Raw genomic sequence first — 19558 nt, forward strand, 5'->3', positions numbered from 1 at the left:
CGTTCACATTTAATTGTGTTTTATGATTGTTTTGAATGTATGCAAATAATACTCTGTTACAATAAGGCTACGAGAGCAAACATTACCATACAAAGTGAGAGGACAGAAATAGTCAAATGGTGGTTGAGTGATGGTGAATCATTGCATGGCTACTCTTGAAAGGGTTACGGAAGTAGCCGAAGCCATAACTTTGGGACACGGCTAATCGAATTTACTACATAAACGACCTCCGTCACAGGGGCAACAGACGAAATTGTTACCAACCGAGATGGGGAAAACTGATGGACTTGATGTGGGCTGGCAGAGCGAATGGGGTTAATTGGGTCACTAAATGTCGTTTCGCTGCTAGAATGGAATGGGTGGCACGTCACGAGTCGCCACAACAGCAGTGAGCGAGAGAGATTTACTGGAAGCACAAGTTTTATTAGCGCACTGGCACAGCTCAAATAAAGTCCTGCTGATTACCAAACACTCGTCCCATAATAAAAAAATGTTGCTGTGCATTTCACACCTGATGACGATTGCTTGTGTTGCAGTCGAAACGTCGTGAGAATTTTTATTGTTTTATATTTGTATTTTATTATTTCCCTTCTACGTGACTTTACCGAAAGAACCAAGAATATGAATCCCTGCAGTCACGAAAGCTTTAAATCAAAATTTACTCGTACCATTGTTCTTATTCCCGGTGATTGCATTGAGACGGAAGGAGGAATGCATGGATGAGCGGACACAACATTTGCATGCTTGGACATGCCCTGGCTTGTGTGGGCGACACGAACAATGGACCAGCATCCTCAGGAGCGGGCTTGATAGGACGTGGTTGCGACAATTGCCCGCAACTGGTTGCAAAGACGTCCGCACATGAGCGAAATCGGTTGCATGCAACTTTGTAGATACGTCTACATAGACGCAGTTTGGTCGAATGCAACCAAGGTGCGCATCTGGTTGCACATAGAAGCGATTCATCGGTTGCATGCAACCGAGCTGCGACGAACTTTCAAGCAACCGATGGCTCAGGATTGGCTCCGCCTCTACCCCCCCGCCCCCCTCCTACCCACGTGACCTCCAGTTGTTGAAACCTAAGGATCTGGATCACAGTGTACGCGGGAACGCGCGTAGCTTGGGGCTTGCCCGGGCAGTGCAGCAGTAGAGATCCGAGGGCAAGGCAGGGTCAGAGGGCAAGGCAGGGTCAGAGGGCAAGGCAGGGTCAGAGGGCAAGGCAGGGTCAGAGAGGGACCAGGGCAAGCTGCGGGGCTAGGACCCAACTGCGAGAAGGGCAAGGACTGGGCGAAGGGCAGAGCTGGGAAAGACAGCGATATAGAACGAGGAGGGCTGATCTCATAGCAAGGCTGTGAAGAGAGAAGGGCAGGGTTGTGTACAGCGAAGGGCACGTCTCGCGAGAAGAGAAGGGCATAGCTGGGCAGGCGAGGGGCAGGGCCGTGGTTGCGGTGCATTCTCCACCGCTCGAACTTTTCCCGCCGATTCTTCTCGGCGCGATATTTAGTGTCAACACGACTCTTGTCGAACTTGGCGCGAGTTGTAGTCGGTATGAGGCGAACGTTTGTGTTGTGGTAGTGGTTGGTGTTGGTTAGTGGTGGTGGTTAGTGATGGTGGTGGTTAGTGGTGGTGGTTAGTGGTGGTGGTGGTTGTAAGTTGTGTTTTGTAATCGGGATTTGTGAGGAGCTGGCGTGCCCGGGCGATGTCGCGACTCAAGCGCGGGGCGCGGGTAAGACTCAACTCCTGTGTCACGCATGTCTCACGCATGTTTCACGCATGTTTCACTCCTGTGTCACGCATGTTTCACTCCTGTGTCACGCACGTCTCATGCACGTCTCACGCATGTTTCACTCCTGTGTCACGCATGATGTATGTCTCGGGCACGTCGCAAGGCAATCGCCATAGATATCAAATATTAAAAAAATACTTTTTTTTAAAACACGCTTTTATGAATTGTACTGTCGTAGTTGCCCCTCCCCCTGCCCCCTTCTCCCATCGCCCCTCCCCTCCTTCCACATCCCCCGCCCCTCGGCGTGGCTCCCCTAGGCTTGCCGTGACGTCAGGGATCGTGGTGATTTACAGGCAACGTGAGTTGAGCGTGGATAATTATAGCCGTAAAGAAGATCGTTTTAAAAATTTATATTTTTAATGATAGAATATAGTATTGTCATCAGTATGACATAGCTATACCAAGTTTGCAGTCGATACCACATTGGGAAGACGGTTGAAATTGAGTTACAAGATTTGAGGATACGACAACAGACAGTTGAGTTAAATAAAAGCGTGTAAAATGTTAAAACATATTCATTTCTTAATTTTAATGTTAGATTATGGTCTTGTCATCAGTATGACATATCTATACTAAGTTTGCAGTCGATAGCCCATTGGGAAGTTGGTCAAAATTTAGTTACAATATTTTTTGAGGATACGACAACAGACGGAGTGAGTTAAATAAATAAAGCATGTAAATAATAAAAGGGAAAGTTGTGATTATGTGTGTCTGTTCAAAATGTTTAGCGTACTTCCCAACATGCAACAAACTTTCAATTTGCCATGTGGGTACTTTCCAGACTGTACACCATGCAAAAATTATAAAAATATACTTTTTTGTGGGGTGGGGGGGGGAGCTCAATAATGCAGAGATTTTGTTGCACGGCAAGTGAGCTGTGACGTCACATCTGTCATGTGACCCGCGCATGTGGAAGCGTAACGCATTGTAGTGGAGTGGTTAGCGCGCTGCACTACGAACCCGGCGACCCGAGTTCGATTCCCGCTCACGGCCACCACCGCTGACGATTATTTGAACCGGTCCTGGGCCTCCCCAACGTCGACTCAGCCTCAAACGAGTAACTGGTGTGGTGTGTGAACATCGCCACTGGGGAGACAAAGGCGGCCGGGCGTCGTGAATCCAAGTCCCGGGCGAAGCCGGGTAGTAAAGCTGGTACTGTATATGTCACGTGTCACGTTTCGTTCGTCTGCCCGTGTTGTGTGTGTGTCTTACGTGCCTGCCCGTGTCACATGTCTGTGTCGTGTCACTGCCTGATGTCTTTCTCACGTGTCTGCTTGCCTCACGCCATGTCCCATGCATCCGTCTGTGTCTCATGCTCGTCTCACGTGTCACTGCGTCTCATGCCTGTCCCACACATGCCGTGTCTCTGTCTCATGTGCCTGCCTGTGTCGCATGCCTCACTCGGACTACATGTCACGTGTCGCTGTGTCACGTCTCGTGTGTCTAACGTGTGGGCGACGTCATGTCTCACCTGTGCGCTTTTGTCACCCGCTGTCCACAGCCCACCAACAAGGCGGAAGGCGTTCAGAAGATATCGGCCTTCTTCGGCAAGGTACGTCGCAGCAAGGATGGGCTCATGGACACACCCACACACGTTGACTGAGTCCAGACAACCCTGCCTGCAAGCCCATTTTCATCCGATGAAGCAGAGTTGAGCCTGGTGATTTACTTGGATGGGAGACTGCCTTGGAATACTAGGTGTTGTAGGCTTGGGCTGCGAGGTGGCCAAAAGATGGCAGTACAGCAATGGATTCTTGAACATGTTTGTGCAGAGCTTTCATAGCTCTGATCGTGCAAATGTGTGGCCCACTGAAGGTGTTTGTAACATTCGGCCCCTGACCAAGGAGAAGGTTTTCCTTACCGCTGCTTTACTGTCTCTCTCTCTTTCTGACGTCGACAGAAGCCGAGCGGAGCAGCAGAGCTGAGCGCGAACGCCACCACGACGCACGGCCTCTGTGTGCAGAGCAAGCCCGGAGTCGGGGACGGCGTGGGGAAGGCATCCTCGTCGGCACCAGCGGACGATTCGGATGATGACGTGATGTTCATTCCGCACGACGAGGTTCTCATTCCGGACACCCCCGAGCGAGACTGCGTGCCGGGGACGCCCGTACGGGCCGTCGGCAGGAGGCCAGCTGTGGTGGGCAGGGGGGCAGCGGGCGGTTGCTCGGTGGCCCGCGCTGAGCGTCAAGACGGAAAAGCAACGCGGCTAAGCAAAACCAGTGAGAGCCCTGCTGTTTCTGCAGAGATGCCTTTTCTTTCTTTCGTATCCGGTAACATTCTGCTGCTCGACAAAGCCGTCTTCCAGTGTTTTCCACTCTTCACAATCTCTTGCCAACTCCATTCTTGTGCACTCCAGATATTCAAATATTGTCCCACCATCTCATTTCCTGTCTATTTCCTCTTTTCCATTGGCCTCTAGTCTGTAAGAATTAATTTGAATCGATGCGTCATTACGTCCCACATTTGCCTTGAGATGTCGCGACGTGCCAACGCGACACTAATCTAAATTTCTGTCTGATTTGTACAGTTGTTCTCCTTTCAGGAAACACATGCTATTTTTATCTTGTGCAATTCTGAGTTTGTGCGTGTGGGTGCGCGTGTGTGTGTGTGCACGCTCGCGCTCTGCAGAGCTGAAGAGCGTGGACAGCCGAGCGGCGGTGCCACTACCAGGGACGTCCAAGCGGCTGGCACCAAGTCCCGACGTGGAGTTGAACACGAAGCGGATCCGGCCTACAATTCAGCCGACCCTCTCCGAATGTGTGCCAATTGACTCTAACTCAGAACCTCCAGCGCCGGCTGAACAAGCACAGAATCCAAGGTCAGGTAAAGAGGATTCGGCTTTATCAGCCGTATTGATCACAGGCAAGTCGGATTTCTCCCTACAAGATGGGACCGAGAAAGAGAACTCACAGGACGCAGTGAACCTGCAGCCTCTGTGCCCGGCCTGGAGTAGCTCGGTGAACCTGAAGCCCCTGTGCTCGGCTCTGGCTGAAGTGGAGCACAGCCCTGAGGAGGGCAAGCACCACCCAGGAGAGGAAGCGAGAAGGAAGATGAAGAGTGGCGCTGTCTTAAGTCAACTAGGGCCCAGGGAGGACACGAACTCTGCAGTAGTTGCTGCTGGTGCTGCTGCTGATCCACTTGTGCGGAACAGGAGGAGGGCATGTGTTGGCGTCAGCCATGTTGGGGGTGGTGTTATGAGTGGTGGTGATGATGGTGGGAAAGGTGGTAATGGTAGAAGCGTTGATGATGGTGACACTGGTGGTGGTGAGAATAGTGGTGGTGGTAACGGTGATAGCAGGGCATTGAGTAGTGATGGTAATGGCAAGCTTGGAGGTGAGAATAGTGGTGACCGTGTTGTTGACCGTAAACGTGATGGTAGTACTAATGGTGATGGTCATGATGGCAGTGGTGGTGGTGTTGGCAGTGGCAACGTAGGTAGTAATGGAGGTGGTGAGAGATGCGGTGATTCTGGTGGCGGTGCTGGTGGTGGTAACAGGGATATTCCAAAGCCTCCCAGCCATGAGGCTATCACGCGGAGGGAATTGTCACAGGATTTTCCAGAAGATGAACTGAGCCCAGACATCCTGGATGCGTTCCTGCAGGAGAGCTTCACTGTGGAGGAGAATTCGTGAGTTCCATTTCAATCACACCCTCAAATAAAGGCACAATCCAAAAAAACATCCGGCTCTCACAGATCGGTTACCTAGATTATTTTTACTGGGATATAGAACACACGTTTTAATCTTTGTTAATCATAGTATAGAATTTAACATGATGGTCAAGGATGTCATTGTGCCAGTCGCGATGTTATTTGGGTGTTATAGTGGCATAAAATTGTATTTAATGAGGTATCCAGCGAGCTCAGATGTCGGAGCGCTGCAGGGGGACCACACGAGCCTGGGATCGAACCCGCGGAGCAGCTTTTGATTAAACCGGGGTTTTGTGTTGCACCCATCTATATTGGTGGGTGGACAGCATCGGGAGGGATTTAAGAAACTTGACCCATTGATTCATCTCCTGTACCGGGAGATCGAAGCGAAGACCTCTGGATTGTAAGGCCAGTTTGCCAACAATTATACTCTAGCAGCACTCTGTGTATAAGTAATCATTAGTTATTCACGATTAACCTATTAACCTATGGGGTGCCACGGTGGCGAGATTCTAACAACCTTGCCTGCTATACATTTACGCGACATAAACCACTTCGTTGAGCTATCATTTGTGGCCAGGTTGCTGCTGAAAAAGAACTACATAGCGCAGTGGGCCTTAACCTGACAAAATATAAATTGTTTAAGATAATTTATTATCGCGTCCGCAGCTCTGAGGAGAAGGTGGCGGCCCTGCAAGCACTGCCACGGCCAGAGCGCCGGCGCCGCAGAGGGGAGCTGCTGTGTGAGGGAGCGTACAACCGCTACCGCGTGGCGGCGCTGCGTGACGTTCCGCTCGGGGCCTGGCGCAGCGAGAGGCACCTGAGCCTCACCGCCAACCCCTCCGGCGGCGCCAGCCTCACCTGCGTCCTCAAAGACGACTGGCAAGTATCTCTCCTGTTGGTCTCGTATTTTGACAGCCATACAATTTGGACCCCGGGGTCAAAATACATTGACATGCATTGCGTGTATCGAGAGGGGTGGATATATGTTTTGTATCCCAGTCTCCACCCCCTGGTGTCGTGGAGTGTGCACCTGTGATCGTGTCTCCACGGGTTCTATATTTAATCTCCTGGTTAAATAACGGACACCGCCTGACTGGACCGCGCGACCCTGCAGGGCGCTGGCTCCAGTAAGCGTGGGGGACGTGCTGCACCTGGACGGCGCTGTAGAGGTGCCACCAAGGGGCGGAGAGGAGGGAACCGGCGCCAGCGCGACAGCGGCGGTGCTGGAGGTGACGAGTGACGCCGGCTTCGTGGTCGTGAACCCTGACCTCCTCCTGTCGGGCACCACCGTCGCCAACGGCATCCGCTGCCCTCGCCGGGCCGTGCTGTCGGAGCGCTTCAAGGTTGAACTTTAACTTCTTCCGCATCGTACGTAGCCGATCGTGCTAGACGGAGGTGCGGGGTGCGCATCGCATATCTGTCAACCCATACGGTTTACCCGTTTTCTTGTACAGTTGTTTCAATATGGGCAAACATTTTTTGTCTATTTGTTTGTGTTTCTCCCTTGTGATGGGACTTTATAGGATGAATATTGAGATTTATAAGGGCATGGGGTGACCAATAAGGTCTGTAATAAGGTGGGCACTGATAAGGGGTTGACAGGTATGGCATTGCATCGCCCTCGCTTGGCAACTGAGCCGTGCCGAGTCAGCCTGGCGCGGCTCAAAGAGTGGCCCGGTTGTTTCTTCACTTCCGAGGCCGCCCCGCACCGCTGGCATCACAAGTGACGAAGGAGTTGAGACGCGTGTAGATGACGTCATGACGCCGTGTGCTCACAATGTATTGCCTGAGATCCACACTCAATGCGTCATTCGCTTGACCTTTGGCCTTGCTTAGCCCCGAGTCAGATATGGATGTTTTATGAGGCCAGCGTATCATGGTTCTGGCTCAGCTCGGCAGACAGCCCATGGAAAACTATTACTGTGAGGGCCCATTGCTGGCTTGGCTCAGATGTACCACTGGAAAATGTTTGTTATATGCTACAGGGGGGATCCTTTTCTTTGTCCGTTGAGCGGTACAGGGCGGCGGAGAGTGGGGCACGCGGCAGATGCTGCTGGGCACACTGTTGCACGAGGTGTTCCAGAGAGCCGCGCTGCAGCGAGACTTCTCGGATGCTGCGCTGAGGAGCGCCGCCTCCACCACCCTCGCGCAGCTCCAGCACCTCGCTGAGATGTAAGCACGCACGCATGTACGCCTTCGTCACCGTGCTCGCACTCGCGCAGACTGGCATGCACTGATCATACGGGCATACTCGCGCACACACACTTGTGTACCAATCTGCACAGGTCTACAGGAACATGCTCAGGTAAGTGTATATTCATGCACAGATTTATATATATACATTCGCACACACGGGTGTTATAGCGCATGGATGTGTCCAGGTTTTTTTTGCACTTGCACACGCGAGTGTATATTTATATTCGTGCTTATGAACTCACGTGCCAAGAGATCACATGTAAAGCCATTATCAGACTGTTAGTGCAAGTGCTGTTAGCGAGCACCTATGAAGGCCGACACTGCACACGAGGGGGGTGGGTGGCAAGTACCAAAACCTGGCCATCTTTGCCTCCCCACTGCCGATGTTTACACATCACACCAGGTACTAATTTTTAAGGCTGATTCGACCGAGGGGAAGCTGAGGACCGGATCAGATATTCGTCACCGATGTTGTTCATGAGTGGGAATCGAACGCTGGTCGTCGGGTTCATAGCACAGTGCGCTTACCACTTTGTCACTCGCACGCAAATGGATGGACGCACATAAACAAGCTTACACACACACACACACGCGTGATGCTCTGGTGCAGGTGCAAGCTGGGCGTGTCGCAGGCAGAGCTGCTTGGGGAGATGGAGGAGTACTTCTCGGCCATTGGCCGCTGGGCGAGTCGGTGGCTGGAAGGGGGCCCGGAGCCCAAGTCGGCCTCTGACGGCCTTCACATGCAAATCAAGATGTACGTGGAACCTGGGATGTGCGCCGGCTCGTTCGAACTCTGCCCACGAATCGCACGCACCGATCGTTACTCGCACTCATCGATCATTGTTCACACTCACTCATCATTTACTCACACATTACTCACTCCCACACTCACACTGATCATTACGCACACTCACTGATCAGTATTCGCACTCTTTAAAACTCGCCGATGATTACTAACACGCTCACTGAGCACTCCTCACAGTCACTCACTGATCATTACTTTCACTCACTCTGTCTTTATGTCTGTGCATTTTGATACATTTGTGCATCTCTTTGAGTGTGTTTGCCCATGCCTATGCTTGCACGTCGTCCGCATGTGTGCATGTCAGTGTCTGCACGTACTGGTGCTTGCGTATATACGTGCGTGCGTGTGCGTGCGTGCGTGCACCCGCAGGACCGGAGAGGCCGATGCCAGCGCGTGCACGGTGTCCGTGCGCCACCTCGGGGACGTGGAGGAGAGCGTCTGGTCCCCGCGTTTTGGCCTCAAGGGCAAGGTGGATGCCATGGCGACCGTGCGCATTCACCGCCGGGCGCGTTGCCACGCCAAAAACAGGGCCGCCGCCGCCCCCCCCGGAAAGGTCCACGGGCGGGGAAACGAGGAAATTGTCCGCACGGTGCCGCTGGAGCTGAAGACGGGAAAGGAAAGCAACTCCATCGAGCACAGGGCGCAGGTGAACCCTTGCTTTGGTGAAGCAGGCTGCCAATGAGACCATGACTAAACTCAACAATAAACTATTTTTTATTTACTAGGTAAGGCCTACTTAGCTGTAAATAGCTTTTTTCTTTTAAAAGCTACCTGGCCACAAATGATAGTTCAACGAAGTGGCTTATCACGTGGACATTTCTAGCAGCCAAATACTCTTAAGACGCAAACGTGGGTCACCAAAATGACAAAAGCGACAAAACAAAGCGCTAACAACGTTGCAGAGAGATATTGTGGGCGACTCTTGGCAGTCAGCTGGGGGGTGCGGAGACAGGGACGACGTCGTTGTTACCAGCGTGCACATGGTGGTGGTTTTCCCCGTGCCAGGCATGCCGACAATGAGCGTGTAGTCCCAAGACAGCAGCGCACGCTTCATCGCCTGCCTCTGGGGTCGGTTGAGACCTGAGAGCACAGATGCACGGGGACAGCGCAGATCCGCAATTCTCATCCCAATTACAATTTGCACCTGTTGACTATTTCCTCTTTGGCATGTGTCCCCCGCTTGTGTGAGCTCTGTATGTGTGTACCGCCCTTTCTCCATGCATGTCTGTCCTGGGCCATCGTCTTCACGTCTACTCACTGCCTGTTGGTCTCCGCCCTGGTGCTTCCACGTTCACCTACTCCTTCCGAAGTGGCTTTCCTCTCTTGTTGCGGCACATCCTAGCCGCCTACAAGCGGGACACCTGTGTGTGTGTGTGCGCTGCAGAGTCGAAATGGGACAATCATTCGACTAAGCCGATTTATAGTTAAGAATCGTAATCGACTACTTTTCTGTGGTCCATTGCTCGGGCCCATTTAAATTCTCGCCCATGATGATGATTCCTTTGACTTAAAAATACCTGGCCATCACCTCCCGTCCAGCGGCACAACTGAGAAACAGACGTGAGACTTGTTTCGTCAAACTATTTTAGTGTTACTTGACGAATCGGAGAGACGAGCTCTGCTGTAGAACGAACAGCTCTCCCGGTGGTGCTGTACACGCTGTTGCTGTTGTCGTGTAGGTGGTGCTGTACACACTGTTGCTGTTGTCGTGTAGGTGGTGCTGTACACGCTGTTGCTGTTCTCGTGTAGGTGGTGCTGTACACGCTGTTGCTGTTCTCGTGTAGGTGGTGCTGTACACACTGTTGCTGTTGTCGTGTAGGTGGTGCTGTACACACTGTTGCTGTTGTCGTGTAGGTGGTGCTGTACACGCTGTTGCTGTTGTCGTGTAGGTGGTGCTGTACACGCTGTTGCTGTTGTCGTGTAGGTGGTGCTGTACACGCTGTTGTTGTTGTCGTGTAGGTGGATGCTGTACACACTTGCTGTTGTCGTGTAGGTGGTGCTGTACACGCTGTTGCTGTTGTCGTGTAGGTGGTGCTGTACACGCTGTTGCTGTTGTCATGTAGGTGGTGCTGTACACACTTGCTGTTGTCGTGTAGGTGGTGCTGTACACACTTGCTGTTCTCGTGTAGGTGGATGCTGTACACACTTGCTGTTGTCGTGTAGGTGGTGCTGTACACGCTGTTGCTGTTGTCGTGTAGGTGGTGCTGTACACGCTGTTGCTGTTGTCGTGTAGGTGGATGCTGTACACACTTGCTGTTGTCGTGTAGGTGGTGCTGTACACGCTGTTGCTGTTGTCGTGTAGGTGGTGCTGTACACGCTGTTGCTGTTGTCGTGTAGGTGGATGCTGTACACACTTGCTGTTGTCGTGTAGGTGGTGCTGTACACACTGTTGCTGTGGTCGTGTAGGTGGTGCTGTACACGCTGTTGCTGTTGTCGTGTAGGTGGTGCTGTACACGTTGTTGCTGTTGTCGTGTAGGTGGTGCTGTACACGCTGTTGTTGTCGTGTAGGTGGTGCTGTACACGCTGTTGCTGTTGTCGTGTAGGTGGTGCTGTACACGCTGTTGCTGTTGTCGTGTAGGTGGTGCTGTACACACTCTTGACGCAGGAGCGCTGGGGCGACCCCGGCCTCGGGTTCCTCCTCTACCTCAAGTCGGGCGGCATGCACCCCGTGTCGGCCTCCCGTGTGGACACGCGTGGTAAACAAAGACAAAGATCACCCTCCCGTATGGTCTTAACAGACTTAGGGCAAGTGCTGTTTGCGAGCACCTATGAAGGCTGGCACGGCACACGAGGGGGTGGGTGACCAGCATCAAAGCCTGGCCATCTTTGCCTCCCCAGTGGCGATATTAACACACCGCGGCCAGCTTATTTGAGGTTGAGTCGATCACTGCTACACACACGCACAGATGTGTCCAGCTCTGTGTCAGTCCACTGCTGGATAAAGGCATCTCCACACCATGTTGGTGGTTGGGGTTGCTTGACTATACTTCACCACGCTGGTCAGCGTTGGTAGGTGAAGACATTTGATTAATATAGGTTTATAACAACGTAGCATTCTCCGGGTCGTTGTTGTCATTTATATTTCACGTTGCTCAACTCTTCCACCCCCGCCTACCCTCTTGTCGTTTGTTCACGGCGGTCGTCGCGCCGCGCGTTTCTTCAGAGCTGATCAAGCTGCGCAACCAGCTGGCGCACAGCCTGGCCAACGGCGTGTGGTGGCCGCCCGGGACCGCTGCCGACGGCGCAGGCGCTGGAGGGAGAAGGAAGGAGGAAGAAGATCGCCAAGAGCCACGGCCGGCGCCGCTGCCCGAGCCAATCGCCGAGATGTTCACCTGCCGCAACTGCTCCCAGCTGGGCAACTGTGCCGTCTACCACAGGTGACGGGGCCTACAGACCGCCCCGTGGGCGCCACCGTGGAGAGATGCTAACTACCTCGCCTGGTATGCAGGAGGTCGCGGGTTCGATCCCGACCCTGACGCCTGCATATTTGGAGTTTGCGTGTTCTCCCCGTGGTCGCTTGGATTTTTTATTCGGGTCCTCCGGTTTTTCCCTCCACATTTAGAGTATTTGGCTGCTATAAATTTGCGCGTGATAAGTCACTTCGTTGAGCTATAAATTGTGGCCACTTCTGAAAGAAAGCAACATGTCCCAGTGGGCCTTAACTGGTAAAATGCAAACAAAAACCCGTGGGGCGGCAGCCTCGCCGGTGGCCGTGCAACGAAATCGTAGGTGGGATAGTCGAGAATCGTATGTTGTCACCCTGTAGCTTCGGGTGGAGAAACAGCGGCGCACGGTGGTTAACGCTCGCCGCACTGACAAACCCATCAACCTGAGTTCGATTTCTGGCCTCGGCTAACACCGGTGGTGAGCGATATCTACAACGGTCGCCTGGCCCAATACCAATGCCAATTCCCGCCATTCGCCACTAAGTAACGGTGACGTCACTACGGTGCCTGTGCCAAGCCAGGTGCATTTTGAGGCCACGTGAAGTGTCAAAGGCTCGCTGACGGAAGGTCACAGGACAGACTGAGGTGCCATGGGTTGACTGACTGACATGACTGGCAGATGCACCAGTCTTCTGGCTCCCCCCTTCCCCAACCAGCACTGACCAGAGTAGTTAAGCACAGTCTGGCCGTAGGCCCCCTACGCCCGCTGGCCGTGTAAGGGACGTTGCTGTGCCACTGGCAGGGCGGTGGAAGAGGAGGCGCGTGGATCGAGCGACGCCCCGGCCTCCTCCTCGTGGCCCGTCGAGTTCGTGTCGCTGCTGGCCGAGCGGACGCAGCACCTGGGCCGCGCTCACCTGCGCTACTTCTCGCGCTGGTACTTGCTGTGCCTGCTGGAGGCGCAGACCGAGCAGTGCAAGGACGGCCGTCACAACCTGTGGGTTCTGTCACCGCACGAGAGGTGCGTACGTGCGTCCTTCACATGTGGTGTTGTGACTGACTGCAGATGTAACCGCGTGTGCGCGAGCGTGTATGCGCGTGTGTGTATGTGGGTTCTGACGGGTTGTGTTGTCTTTGTGTGGTTGTTGTTGGTGTGTGTGTGTTTGGCGAGCTATGTGGTTATCGTTGTGCCTGATTGTTGATGTATGAGACCAGCCGTCTCTGGCTGTTGATGTGTATGACGGGTCGCGTGGTGTGTGCGGTACAGGTAGGAATACAACTACTGCATTGGATGTGATTGGTCGTGTGGTTGTGCGTGGTTGTGTCTGGTTGTTGTGTGTCGTTGTTGGTATGTGTGCCCGAACGTGTGGCAGTACAGGCGGCTCCAAGGCCACTGCGTGTGTGATTGTTGCGGAGTGTGACTGTGATTGTACTTTGTGGTGTGTCGTCGTCTGGTGTGTACGCTCATAGTATTATTGTGCGTGGTGTCTGGTTGTTGTGAGCTGTGTGCACTCGCGTGTGGTGGTTGGCCGTGGTTGTTGACGAGTGTGACGGAATGCTTGGCGTGATGCAGGCAGGCGCAGGGTCTCTGCGTCTGTGATTTGACGCTGCTGGGCCCGGCCGTGGCCACACCAGACGGACGCTTCTTCACCCAGCGTTTCCGGCGCCGGGGACCGCAGGGAGGATGGGGGGCAGCAGGGCTCACGCCGGACCTGGAGGGTCAGGGGTCGGCCCCCCAAGGCTGCGTCGCCGTCGGCGATCGAGTGATCGTGAGCGGCAAAGACCCCGCCACCACAGCCATCGCCACGGCCACGGTGTTGTCCGTCACCAACGAAGAGATTGAGTGCCAGGTTGACCGGTGAGGCTCTTTCGAGTTCAACTCGGGAGTTTGTGTAAAGCCGAGAGTTGTCTCCGAGTGCTTGGCTTTCGTTGTTTCTTGTCGTCGTCTCATTGCCGCTTGTGCTGGCCCAGGGACCTGGGGAGGTTCGGAACGGCCTTCTTGTTCAGTCTGGACGTGGACGAGAGCTTCTCGGGTTCTGTGGACACTCACCTGGGGAACCTTTCTCGCCTGCTGAGTAACACCCCCGCCAGGTATGCACTCTCATAACTGTACACAGACACTCCTTGGGCAACCCCATCGGCAAACACGCATGCACACAGCTGTGCATGACCACCGATGCAAATACCGGTCCATATGCACTGAAACGCACAGACATGCATGGACACAGGCATAGATCCAGATACCTCGTACGAATACACACATCTGGACAGACTCATGGCTACATACACCTGTACACACGCACTGACACACGCACACATACACTTGTAGTCACCCACACTTGTATATGTATATGCCCACTGGCACCTGCATGTATGTTAATATCCACTGGCACCTGCATGTATGTTAATGCATGTGAACATGAGTGAACATGTTTGTGCGTGCGTGCGTGTGTGGGTGAATGTATGTTTGATTCCTACTTACGAGCAATAACAGTGGTGAATATCTGAGCCGGTCCTGGGCCTCCCCTTGGGGGAACAAAGGCTGCTGGGTGTGGTGTTAGCCAGCCACTCTCTTGTGTGTCACGCCTGCCTTCATCAGTGCTTGCTAACAGCACTTGCCCTGAAACTATGTTGAGGCTATAAGGAGGATCTTTGTCTTGATCAGTGCCAAGCTGCGGGAGCTCGTCATCGATCTGAAAAAGCCCGAGTTTCTGGAGCGACTGAGCGACGTTCTACCGGTTGACGCCAAGGCCACGGTGGCACAGATCCTGAAGGGTACGCACAACAATTAGGGGAGTGGGCAGAGATGGGTGGGGTGGTGAGTGGCATATCTGGGGAGGGGGGCGTGGGGGTGGGTGGTACGTGTGGGGAGTGGGGGTGGTGGTACGTGTGGGGAGGGGAGGCTCGGGGGTGGGTGGTACGTGTGGGGAGGGGGGGGCGCGGCGGTGGGTTGTACCTGTGGGGAGGGGGGGGGCGGGGGGTGGGTGGCACGGCTCCTAGAAGTTGGTGCTGTCAGGGGAGTGATTCGGGCTGCCTGGGTTGTGGTGTCCTGTGACAGGTGGTGCAACTGTAAACAAGCACACAGCCTGTGTCAGGGCCACTGCTCATTTAGCCATACAGGGCATGCTTGTGTGTGTGTGGAGGGAGGAGGGTGTGATCTGTGTGGGTGTGTGTGGCTTCGTGTGTGTGCTGCGCTACGAACCCTGCGAACCGGGTTCGATTCCCACTCACGGTCAACACCAGTGACAATTATCTGAAGCCGTGTGTTTTGTACGTGCCTAGGTTGGATGTTGCTGTACAGGTATGTGTGGAGGGTGAGTGTGAGCCACATGGGTGTGTGTATGTAGGATGGATGTTTGATCTAAATGTGTTAGGTGGTTATCCACTAAGTGTACGTGTGTGTTTAGGGTGTTGTGTGGTCTGTCCCCTCTGCATACACGTGGGTGGGATGAGAATTGCGGATCTGCGCTGTCCCCGTGCATCTGTGCTCTCAGGCCTCAACCGACCCCAGAGGCAGGCGATGAAGCGAGTGCTGCTGTCACGGGACTACACGCTCATTGTCGGCATGCCTGGCACGGGGAAAACCACCACCATATGCACGCTGGTAACAACGAGGTTGTCGCTGTCTCCGCTCCCCCCAGCACAGACAGCCCTGGCGGCTGACTGCCAGGAGAGCCGCCCACAATGTCGCTCTGCTTCGTTGTTAGTTCTTTGTTTGACTGCTTTTGTAATTTTGGTGACCCAGGTCAACTTGGCTCCTGCGAGAAATTTCCATGTGATCAGCCACTTTGTTGAGCTATCATTTGTGGCCATGTCGCTTCTGAAAAAGAGATATATAGCTTAGTGGGCCTTACCTGATAAAAAAAAAAACATAGTTTAGTTTATCATAGCATCTGTGGGCTGTGTGAAAGGGAATGGCCGGGGCTGTTCGAAACGAAGTCACGGGGCCAGGTGAAATCGATTCGCGGGCTCATTTCGTGGACCACAACTTCACTTCCCCCCCACCCTTGGCGTCGCGGCCTCGGCTGGCGACGATCACATCGAAGTCGCGCCGTGTGTGCTTCCCCCCCGCCTCTCCCCAAAACCGCGGGCATGCGAGCAGGTGCGCATCCTGCACGCGTGCGGCCACAGCGTACTGCTCACGAGCTACACGCACTCGGCCGTCGACAACATCCTGCTCAAGCTCGCGCCGCACCGCGTGCCCTTCCTGCGGCTGGGCCGGCCGGCCAAGGTTCACGCCGGCGTGCACGCCTTCACCGAGGAGGAGCTGTGCCGGCAGCACGACGTGCGCACCCCCGAGCAGCTCCAGCAGCTCCACGATGGACAGGTGAGGTGGCCCCGTGCTCGGCGTTCAACGTTGGCCGATGCGTGCGTAACCTTCCTCGGCAGATCTCGTCACCGCTTCTCGGATGTTAAGTGAAGTTGAGCACGGTTCAGTACTTGGGTGGGAGGAACTGCCCTGGAGTACTCGGTGCTGAGGGTTGTAGCTGGGGGGGCGATTGGTCGGTGAGGTCCAGCCCCCCGTGCGTGTTTCTCCGTGTCCGTGAGAAACTGGACCGTACCGCAGAGCGACCGACGAGCCCTGCCGCTGGTGCTCTACAATGGCCGCGGCTGACCAATCACAGGACGAAACGCGCAGTGCTGTTTAGTCGTTCGCGCGTGTGCCGTTCGGTTGAGTCGTCACAAAAAAAAGGATATTTGATTAATAACTCTAGTGCAAGGATGGAGTGAATGTCAAGTCCCTGTGGGGTGACGGACGGCGGTGCGTGTGGTGCTGCGTGCCTGTGGTGTGCGCTGCAGCGCGTGGTGGCCACCACGTGCATGGGCCTGCGCCACGCGATCTTCTCGCGCCGCGTCTTCGACTTCTGCATCGTGGACGAGGCGTCGCAGATCGGGCAGCCCGTGTGCCTGGGCCTGCTGCTGCACGCGTCGCGCTTCGTGCTCGTCGGAGACCACCACCAGCTGCCCCCGCTCGTGCTCAACCCCCGCGCCAGGTGCCTGCCTGCGTGGGTTGCTGCGTGGGTGTGTGTAGATCAGGGTGCGCGTGTGCTTGCGCTGGACTGCATTAGCTTATAGCGCCGTGCTCTTCTGCCGTACGTGCGTGCGTGGGTAGGTGTGTACACGTGTGTGTGTGTGCGTGAGGGCACGTGCACCTTGTGGCTTGACGACCCTACACGAGTGGGCGCGGAGTAATATACCTCCATGTGTGCTGTGCGCGGCAATGCATCGCTACACACGTGGCAACGTATCTCTGCGTGCGCTGCGGTGCCGTCTCGCAGGGCCATGGGCATGGACGAGTCTCTCTTCAAGCGTCTGGAGTGCCACGCGGAGGCTGTGGTCTATCTCAACCTGCAGTACCGCATGAACAGGTGCGGGGGTGCTGCACACTCACTCCCACATCCGCTCACCATCGGCTCTGCTCCGTTGCTCTTAGGATTCACAACCCGGTTAGGGAGTCAATTTGCGGTGATTATTATAAATGCGAATTGTTTAAGGCGTAATCAATCGATTAATTTTGGCGTCATTTTCATTCACGAACAGACTAACCAGCTCATGACACAATCCATCATGCCCGAGTGACGGGTTAAAGGTTCATATTCCTCGTCTTGCTCTGCGTGTGTGCCACGCCAGCGCTGGAAGCGATGCAAACTAACACCGTCACAGCCGATCGCAGCTCTGACTAGCTTCCAGAAAGACTCTTTATTTTTATATATTTAGTTTTTACTTATTGCTTGCGAACGTCCGCCACGAAGATGGTGCGAGCAAATCGGCTCCAGTGCAGGCGCAAGATGGATTTTTATATCGCGGGGCCTTGAGAGATGGTGACAGCTTGGGGCGGTGGCCTTCAACCACCAGTGAATTGAACACGATTGACGATGATGCACATTATTTATTTAATATTTACAATTTGTGTTGCAGTTTGTTTTGCCGTATCGATTTTAACTCGGTTCTCCCTTGAGACAGAGACTTCTGCTCACAATGAGCCATTACCTCATTATAAAGGTCATCTGTCTATAATGTGTGTATGTGTGTGCGTGTTTAAGTGTGAGGGAGTGATCGTGTAGTGGTGAGGGCGCTGCGTGTGTGGAGAGTGGACGTGGGCAATATGAGGCGTGTGTGGAGGAAGGGTGTGATCTGTGTGGGTGTGTGTGATTTTGTGTGTGTGATTTTGTGTGTGTGTGCTGCGCCATGAACCCGGTGACCTGGGTTCAATTCCCGCTCACGTCCACCAACACCAGTGACGATTATCTGAACCGGTCCTGGGCCTCCCCTACGTCGACTAGGCCTCAAATGAGTACCTGGTGCGATGTGTAAACATCGCCACTGGGGAGACAAAGGCGGTCGGGCGTGGTGCTGGCCACCCACCCCCTCGTGTACCGTGTTCCAGCCTTCATAGGTGCTCGCTAACAGCACTTGCCCCTACAGTCTTTTAGGGCTATACGGGGGGGATCTTTGTCTTTTTTTGTGTGCTGCGTTACGAACTCGGCGGCCCGAGTTCGATTCCCAACACCAGTGACGATTATCTAAACTGATTCTGAGCCTCCCCAAGGTCGACTCAACCTCAAACGAGTACCTCGTGCGGTGTGTAAACATCGCCACTAGGGAGACAAAGGCGTGTGCCGAGCCAGCCTTCATAGGTGCTCGCGAACAGCACTTCAGCACTTTCCCCAACAGTTTGTTAAAGGCTGTAATGGGGGTCTTTGTATTTGAGGGGTATAACGGATGCATCAATTTATTGACGAATATTGATTCTTAAGCTCACGATACACCCATCAAATTGTGTGTGTCTGCTTAAGAATCAATGATTCTCCATTCATAGATGCTGTTTTGCTCTGTGCTATGAACCCGGTGGACCTGAGTTCAATCCCTGGTCATTACTAACATCAGTGGCGAGTGATACTTCGAACCGGCTTGAGGCATCTCCCTCACCAACCCCCACTTAATAGGGTGGTGAAATAGGGTCAAACGATCCCCAACAACTAATATGGAGTGATGACAAAGACATGTAAATTAGAAATGTATTCATCCTCACCCAGGCCTTACTCTCACCCGATGAACACGCAGTGGCGGTACTGGGCTGCGGGAAGTGGGTAGTGCACGGAAGGCACGTGGGCGATATTGAGCGTGTGGAGTGTTCGGACCAGTCCTGTGCTGTCGCGGTGCGTGTTTGGAATTGCGCTGTGAGCAACCACAATCTTGACTTCAAGGAGAGTAAGTGGGACTGTTTAGCACACGGCCGATAAAAAGAATGATGTTTCGGTGGTCGAAATTGACGACGGAAAGGCAGCGAAAGGGAGGTGCCCGCCCGCGAGGACGTCTGCCGCGGAGATGAAGCGACGATATTGGCTGCAGCGCGAGACGTTGCGAGTTGGAGAAAACTTGCTGGAGGCCTTCATCTGTCCGTGTCTTGAACACGGCCAGTGATGACGACGACGACAACAACCACGCTGACGGTCGTGCCCGTGTCTCGCAGTGAGATCATGTCCCTGAGCAACGTGCTGACGTACGGAGGGCTGCTGGCGAGCGGCTCGGAGCGCGTGTCCACGTGCCGCCTCTCCCTGCCGGCGCTCCCCGCCCTCCTGCACGGAATGGGCGGCGGCGACCGGCCGTGGCTGGCACAAGCGTTGGACCCCGACCGCCCAGTTCTCTTCCTGAACACAGAGCAGGTGGCCGGAGTTCTTGGGGACACGAGAGTTTGTCTGGGAGAGAGGAGATGAGCTGCGCTGGGGTCAGAC

General features: G+C 54.2%; 1 protein-coding gene across 1 annotated transcript; it reads left to right on the forward strand.

Annotated features, from left to right (window-relative positions):
- The first annotated feature begins 1060 nt into the window (after positions 1-1060).
- On the forward strand, positions 1061-19552 carry DNA2 (DNA replication helicase/nuclease 2). Its single transcript, XM_078597319.1, has 20 exons — positions 1061-1726; positions 3288-3338; positions 3687-4005; positions 4415-5414; positions 6105-6317; positions 6553-6781; positions 7459-7610; positions 8245-8388; positions 8809-9085; positions 11018-11135; positions 11603-11816; positions 12628-12843; positions 13396-13680; positions 13794-13913; positions 14488-14597; positions 15317-15426; positions 15925-16149; positions 16623-16816; positions 17102-17191; positions 19297-19552. Exons 1-20 carry the CDS (start codon positions 1700-1702, stop codon positions 19538-19540), a joined length of 4338 nt encoding a protein of 1445 aa, XP_078453445.1. The 5' UTR covers positions 1061-1699; the 3' UTR covers positions 19541-19552.
- The last annotated feature ends 6 nt before the right edge of the window (positions 19553-19558 follow it).

This window comes from Lampetra planeri, chromosome 9 (assembly GCF_965212315.1).
Source record: "Lampetra planeri chromosome 9, kcLamPlan1.2.h2, whole genome shotgun sequence".
Taxonomy (NCBI): domain Eukaryota; kingdom Metazoa; phylum Chordata; class Hyperoartia; order Petromyzontiformes; family Petromyzontidae; genus Lampetra; species Lampetra planeri.

Excerpts from the sequence above, each read along its gene's own strand:
- DNA2 (XM_078597319.1), top strand. The coding sequence starts at position 1,700 with ATGTCGCGACTCAAGCGCGGGGCGCGG. Across the intron at positions 3,339-3,686 it reads TATCGGCCTTCTTCGGCAAG|AAGCCGAGCGGAGCAGCAGA; the intron begins GTACGTCGCAGC and ends TGACGTCGACAG. Across the intron at positions 5,415-6,104 it reads TTCACTGTGGAGGAGAATTC|CTCTGAGGAGAAGGTGGCGG; the intron begins GTGAGTTCCATT and ends TCGCGTCCGCAG.